Source organism: Camelus dromedarius, chromosome 2 (assembly GCF_036321535.1).
Source record: "Camelus dromedarius isolate mCamDro1 chromosome 2, mCamDro1.pat, whole genome shotgun sequence".
NCBI lineage: Eukaryota > Metazoa > Chordata > Mammalia > Artiodactyla > Camelidae > Camelus > Camelus dromedarius.
This window is the reverse complement of record NC_087437.1, coordinates 41,772,886-41,779,363: the sequence shown is the minus strand read 5'-3', so window position 1 is coordinate 41,779,363 and position 6,478 is coordinate 41,772,886. Positions and strand designations below refer to the sequence as shown.

The 6,478-nt window shown below is 40.1% G+C and overlaps 1 protein-coding gene across 1 annotated transcript in view; it reads right to left on the bottom strand.

Annotated features, from left to right (window-relative positions):
- Window positions 1-4,827: 4,827 nt before the first annotated feature.
- Window positions 4,828-6,478, bottom strand: part of TMEM212 (transmembrane protein 212) — a 44,056-nt gene continuing 42,405 nt past the window's right edge. The window contains exon 4 of the mRNA XM_064476928.1: window positions 4,828-4,908. Coding sequence (XP_064332998.1) covers window positions 4,828-4,908 — 81 coding nt within the window. The remainder of the gene's footprint in view (window positions 4,909-6,478) is intronic.

Genomic DNA, 6,478 nt, shown 5'->3' with positions numbered 1-6,478 from the left:
CATTAGCCAACAGGGAATGCAAATCAAACCCACACGATACCACTTCATACCTGCAGGATGGCTATATTAAACAGACAGACAATTATAAGTGTTGAAAAGGATGCAGAGAAGCTGGAATCTTCATACACTGTTGCTGGGACTTTAAAATGGTGTGGCTACTTAGGAAAACAGCTTGGCCATTCTTTAAATGTTTAGACATAGAGTTACAATATGATCTATTAATTCTACTCATAGGTATATACCCAAGAGAAATGAAAACATATATGCACTTGTACACAGATGTTCATAGTAGCATTATTCATAATAGCCCCACACTGAAAACAACTCAAATGTTTATCAGCTAATGAATGGATAAACAAAATGTAATGTATCAGAAGAATATTATTCAGTCATTTAAAGGAATAAAGTACTGATAAATGCTACAATATAGTTGGACCTTGAAAATATTAGGGTAAGTGAAATAAGCCAGTCATAAGAGGCCATATATTATATAAACTCCATTTATATAAAATTTTCAAAATAGATAAATCCAAAGAGACTGAAAGTAGCTTAGTAGTTGCCCCTGGCTGAGGGTAGAGGGAATTGGGGAGGAACTGCTGAGGAGCATGGAATTTCTTTTTGGATAATAAAAATATTCTGGAATTAGATAGTGGTGATGGTTGTACAAGTTTGTGAATTCACTAAAACCCACTGAATTTTATACTTTAAAAAGGTAAATTTTATGATATGTAAATTACACATAAATTAAAGTAAAAGTGGGCACCAAGAGTGGTAGTGCAGAAAAGCATCCAGGAACTTTCTCTCTGCAATAACCTATGCAGTAGAATTCCAATTTTATTTAAAAGTGGTATAGGAAAATTAAAAACCAGAAGGATATACTCAGCAATGCTAACACCTGACCGTTCGCCTTTTAAATGATCTTTTTCATACTTATTCTCTATAATAGGCCTAAGCTTACATTACATCATGTAAAGAAATGGAAATGTAAAAATGAAAACAAACAAAAAAATCCCAAAACATGGTTGCTAGGAGCTCTCTCTGGGTGCCGGGCAGGGTGGAGGTAAGTAATTGTTTTACAGATCCCATTCCACTTACAGAGATAGTTGGTGTGATAGAATTCCCTGCCTGAAAATTAAAGTTGGCCTAAGTGTAAATCTGTGAATTCAACATGTCTGTCGGTTTTCTGTTTGTTTTTTAAGTAGTTAAGAATAAAGACCAGGGGTGAATGGGTCTTCCGTTTGAGCAAGACTGGTAGTGGGCAGTGTCTTTGTCACCTGTAAAGCTTTAGGCCACAGCCTAGAAGCTGGAGATTAAAGAAAGGAAAAAATAATGACACTGGATAATAAGATAAAGGTCTATTTTCAGGGTTTATTTCAAGGTAACGCTCCCTAGACCGTCAGAGCATTTAGGAAGGTTTTTTTCCATTTCATATGACTTACGTTAGACAAAATAATCTCTAAGAATTATTACTTGTCTTTCAGAATTGTGTGGGTGTGTGTGTTACCCACAGGGCACCCAGAGTCAAGATCAGGAGACCACAAAGAGAGTGAGGAGTCATGTCTTCCCTTCACCTGCCAGAGGGACCTCTGAAAATATTGGGAAATGGATTGGCAAAGGCCATCCTGGACTACTGTTGTTCTAGACGACAATTCTGTAATGGTTACTCTAGGTGAAATTATTCAGATTTTGAGAACTAGACTCCTGCTGAGTATTGTGTCCTATGGATTGTTGTTGGTCAAGACATATGATGTGGTCAGGAGGCTAGGGTTTCTTTCAATGAATGGAGATTCTCATTGTGAAGAACTGAACTGTGACTTTTACTAGCCAAGAGTGGGTGAGTAAGGGAGGTGATCCCAAGACAAAAAAGCCAGGCACAGAACCGACACACGCCCATGAGTGGACTCCACCAGAGGTTTCCTTTACTTGGACTCTGGAAACAGATATATATATATAGTATTCATGGCTTTATCTTAGTTTTTATTTGTGGCTAGGTAATAAACAACGAATACACAACTGAAAGGCTACACAAAGGCTATATAGTGAAAGGAAGTCTTCCCGTCTGGCCCTTCAGTCACCAAGAGACATTGCCTCTGATCAACCTCAAACCTTGGCTAGAGCGTGCTACACCCCACAGCCTTGCTCAACGATGCTATGAGAACCTGAGGGTTGAGGCGGTGAAGGAAATGTAGCCTTCTCACCCCGCCTCTCCAGTGTGGTGGTGGCAGCGTGATTTGGGGTGGGCTGGGGGAGATGGTTGTCCAGGAGTTTGTGGCAGTGCCAGGCACTAGGGTGGGCAGACGACCATGGCATGGTCTGGAGGAACAATGAGGAGCATAGTGAAGATGCTGGTTGTAGTGGGCACTGACACTAATCTGATATGAGACATAAATTCTGTATCTCCAAATGCAAAACTGAAAATGTCCCTGAAGTGAGGGGCAAGAAGAAAAACTCCATTCTGTTCTTACAAGAAAGGTGAGCCAATTGGCAAATGTGTGGCTCAAACTAAGCACTGCTCCCTCTCTCCCTCTGCTCCCTAAACATACATACAAACAAGCATTTTTAAAGCATCAGGGTACAAATTTTTTTTCCCTACAATCTGTGGCTTTTGTTGGAATCTCACTATGCCCTTCCACTCTCCTTTCACCCTGTTCTCCCTGCTATTTTGCCCCCCCCCAACCCCTTATTAGGCCAACACATGTACTTTCTTTATTACAGTATCATTTATTTTTACCCTAAGAAGAGTGTAATTTTGATAGGAAAGAGAGTTCTCATTTGACTGTCTAATGATATAATTTTGTGACTATTTAAGGCAAGTCATTTAACCTCTCTGAACCTTAATTCCCACATCTGTGAAATTGATGACTACTTACATATTTCCCAGGCTTGCTGAGTAAAGCAATTATAAAACACTCAGCAATGTAAAAAATAATATACCAAGGTTTTTTTTTCTTTCATCAGTCTGTTCTCTGCACTTTAGACCCGGGCTGTAAAGAAAACTACCAATTTCTGCTTCGAGCATTCTGGGCACTGCAGACTAGGGGCTCCTGGGAAACACCTCAATGCCGGACAACCAGCCCTGGAGAGGACACATTTTTGGAGAGTCTGCTGGTCTCACAAGAGGGGCAGAAGTCTGCAAGAACTTGTTTCTTCCAAAGAAAGGAAGAAAAGAAAACGAGGGAATAAGAGCTGCAGCTTGGATGAGCAGAGCTCTGGGAGGACAGGGCTGCCCGGGGGCTGCTGGTGGCAGCAGTACCATCTAGAAGCTGGGATCTGGGCTGACCTCAGTGTGGGGAAGGAGAGCCTGGGACTTTGTGCTGAGACGAGAACCTCAACAGGATCAAATGACTTGTCATAACCTTAGAACTCATTTCCTGTATGACAAATAACCATGTTAGGTCAAATCCTTATAACCGGATATACCACACAACCGTATAAGGCTAAATGAAAAAAACTGAAATCAAATGTGTACGTCTATGGTCATAATTTCATGGATAGGGGATTTTTACTATTTTTCTTATATTCCAAATTTTCTACAATTAGTATGTTTATATAATCAGAAAAAATGAGTTAAAATTATTTCATAATGGAAGCAATCTAATAGCCCCAATTATAGAAATAGTAATATAATTATGCAACTTTAGGAATCATTTAAAAAGATAAAATAAAGGATATAGAAACCAACATGAAAACACGGCTATGCTATAACAAATATAACAAGAAACAGGTACAGTATAATCAAAACTATATAAAAAATATAAGCATTAGAGGGATTATACAAAAACATTAAAGCTTTTTGTCACCGGCAAAGCCTATTAATAATTCCCAGGGAATAAAAATAGAATCTGGGTAATAAAAAAGTCTAACCTTTTTTTTCCTTTTCCTTGGTGCTTAGTCTGCTTTTACTTGCTAGGGTGCCACTCAAGGGCCTTGGACCCGGCCCTTCAGACAGAGAACCCCATAGGAAAAGTCTGCGTGCCACACCTCAGCTCGGGGCGATATGTGCACAAGTGCTGTGGCTGATTCCGCAATTCAAGATGCCGGCGGTGGGCTGTGTGCAGAGACGTGCCCGGCAGTGCGATCTGTGGCCGAGAACAGCACAGCTGCGCCTGCGCGGTGGGAACTCTGTCCCGCGAGATCTCTGCCCTTCGGGAACTCCTTCGGCTCCGTGTTGAAGATCCCTATAAGGTAGCCCCGCCCACAGCTTGTGGGCACGAGGTGGAGGAAGAGCGGCGGCGTAGAGCCCACTAGTTCGCACCAGTCCGTTCTCTCATCAACGAATAAAACTTTCCTTTGCTTCTGAACCAAACTCAGTCTCATTCTGTTGGCTCCATCAACATTGGACAGGAGGACCTTTGTTGTGAACCATCTCAGAAGAGTTCAGTAATATTTTCTGAAGTTTTTTAAAAGTATAAGCAATTAAAAAATCTTTTCTAAATGTTAAGCCTTCTTTAAGGTTGTTTCATTACTTCAAAACTTAAAGTATAATAAAAATGATACAACTTTTTTTTTTTTTTTTTTTGGATTCCTGGGGACTGAGGACAGCTATTAACAAAACTATAAACCAGTATACAATTCCTTCATCCAGAATGCTGTGATGCTGGCGTGGTGGGAGTTAGAGATGGCTTCTACAAAGAGAAAGGAGTTTGAGGCTAAGGAAGGAGGGCGCGGGGAGGGAGGGGCAATTCCCGTATCTTTCTTGGGGCTCATGAGGATGAGATGGGCTGTGTGATTTAGAGAGGGGGCTGTATCTAATGAATTTGGGGGATTCATGTTGTTCTCCTAATGTATTTACCTTTTGTAATCCCCAAGTCTTTAATAAAATCCGGTTCAAACACACTGGCCTCGTTTCTGCTTGAGCAAAATAGGAAGCTCTCTGTGGCTATTCTCGGGCACAGCTGGCTCCACGGGCTAGAACGTGGTGCAAGGAGAAACTGCAAGAGGATGAAGCTCCTGGAAGTGGAGGCAGGAGCTCTTGACTCAGCTTTTCCTTCCTGTGTCAGGATTGTGTTCCCAAATCCCCAAAGCTCCACCATTGAGGGTCTGGAAGCTTCAGTGCTTTATTTTTGCTCTGGTTGCAGGCATTTCCCATCATCTGTCAGGCAGCTTAGAGAAGGACAGTGGGAGGCCAAGAACCGCAAGACAGGATACCTGTATCTGTGGTCTGAAGTTGCTAACTTTGCAGTCGCTAAAGTGACCAGCATTCCTTAGCAGTCTTCAGTTCTGTCCACTTCCGAAATAACTACCCGAACTGTTCAACCTCCTCTTCAAACCCCGCTCCTTCAAGACAAGGCTGAAGATTCCGTATCTCAGATATTCCATCTCAGTACCATTACCAGAGATGATTTTTTTTCACCCCCAGAACCAATTGTTCACTAAATTGCTGCCTCCTAACTAGCTCTTTAATCCACCCTTGAAATTCTATTCTTGCCACCACTGCCTGTTGCTCCATGATTTTATCTAGATTATTGCTATAGCCTGGGAATTAATTTCCCCGCCTCTGATCCTAGGAATCCCACCCCTAAACTACCAAAGTGTTGTTTTTAAACAGATTTGGTCATGTTACTCCCATATTTTAAAACTTTTGTGGCTCTTCCTTGATGACAAGATACAGTTTAAATATCTTGGTCAGAGATTTAAGGCCCTCTAAAATTCTCCCCAACCACATTGCCCACTTCATCTTCACTGGCCCCATGTTCTAGCTACACAATATTACTTAAAAGTTTTTCTTTCCTTAGTTCTTTTTTCTTTCCTTTCTTTTCTGTCTCCTCTTTCTCCTTTTTTTTAAAAAATTAAAATACAGTTAATTCACAATATTATATTAGTTTCAGGTGTACAGCATAATGATTCAGTAGTTTTGGAGATTACACTCCATTCAAAGTTATTACAAGATAATGGCTGTAATTCTCTGTGCTATATAATATATCCTGTTGCTTATCTGTTGTCTACAGAGCAGTTTTTATCTCTGAATCCCATACCCCTAATTTGCTCCCCTTCCATGTCCCCTTTGGTAACCACTAGTTTGTTTTCTATATCTGACTCTGTTTCCGTTTTGCATGTACATTCATTTATACTCCTTCCTTTCTTTTCATCTTTATTTCTTAAAACAAGAACAACAAACCTTATAAACACAGGAAATAGAAATGAAAGGAAAGAAAAATTCACAATCTAACAACCTAAGACATAATTACTTTAGTGTCATTTATAGTAATTTATTATTTCTTTATGTGCATACTAATTTTCAGCTATAGACATTTTTATTATCCCCCTTTGAAGTCATGAAGAAGCAAAGGTTCAGAAAAATCATGACAAGTTTTCTCGTTTTTTAATGTTACTTCACATATCTCACTTCTGGTTTTAATCACAGGTTAGAAGGTATGAAATTTAGTCCTTAAATGCAAAAGATCAAAATACATAACTTTTCCCAGTTTCCTCTGACTCAATAGATTCATTTCGGTTTCCAATCCCATTCTTCTGGATG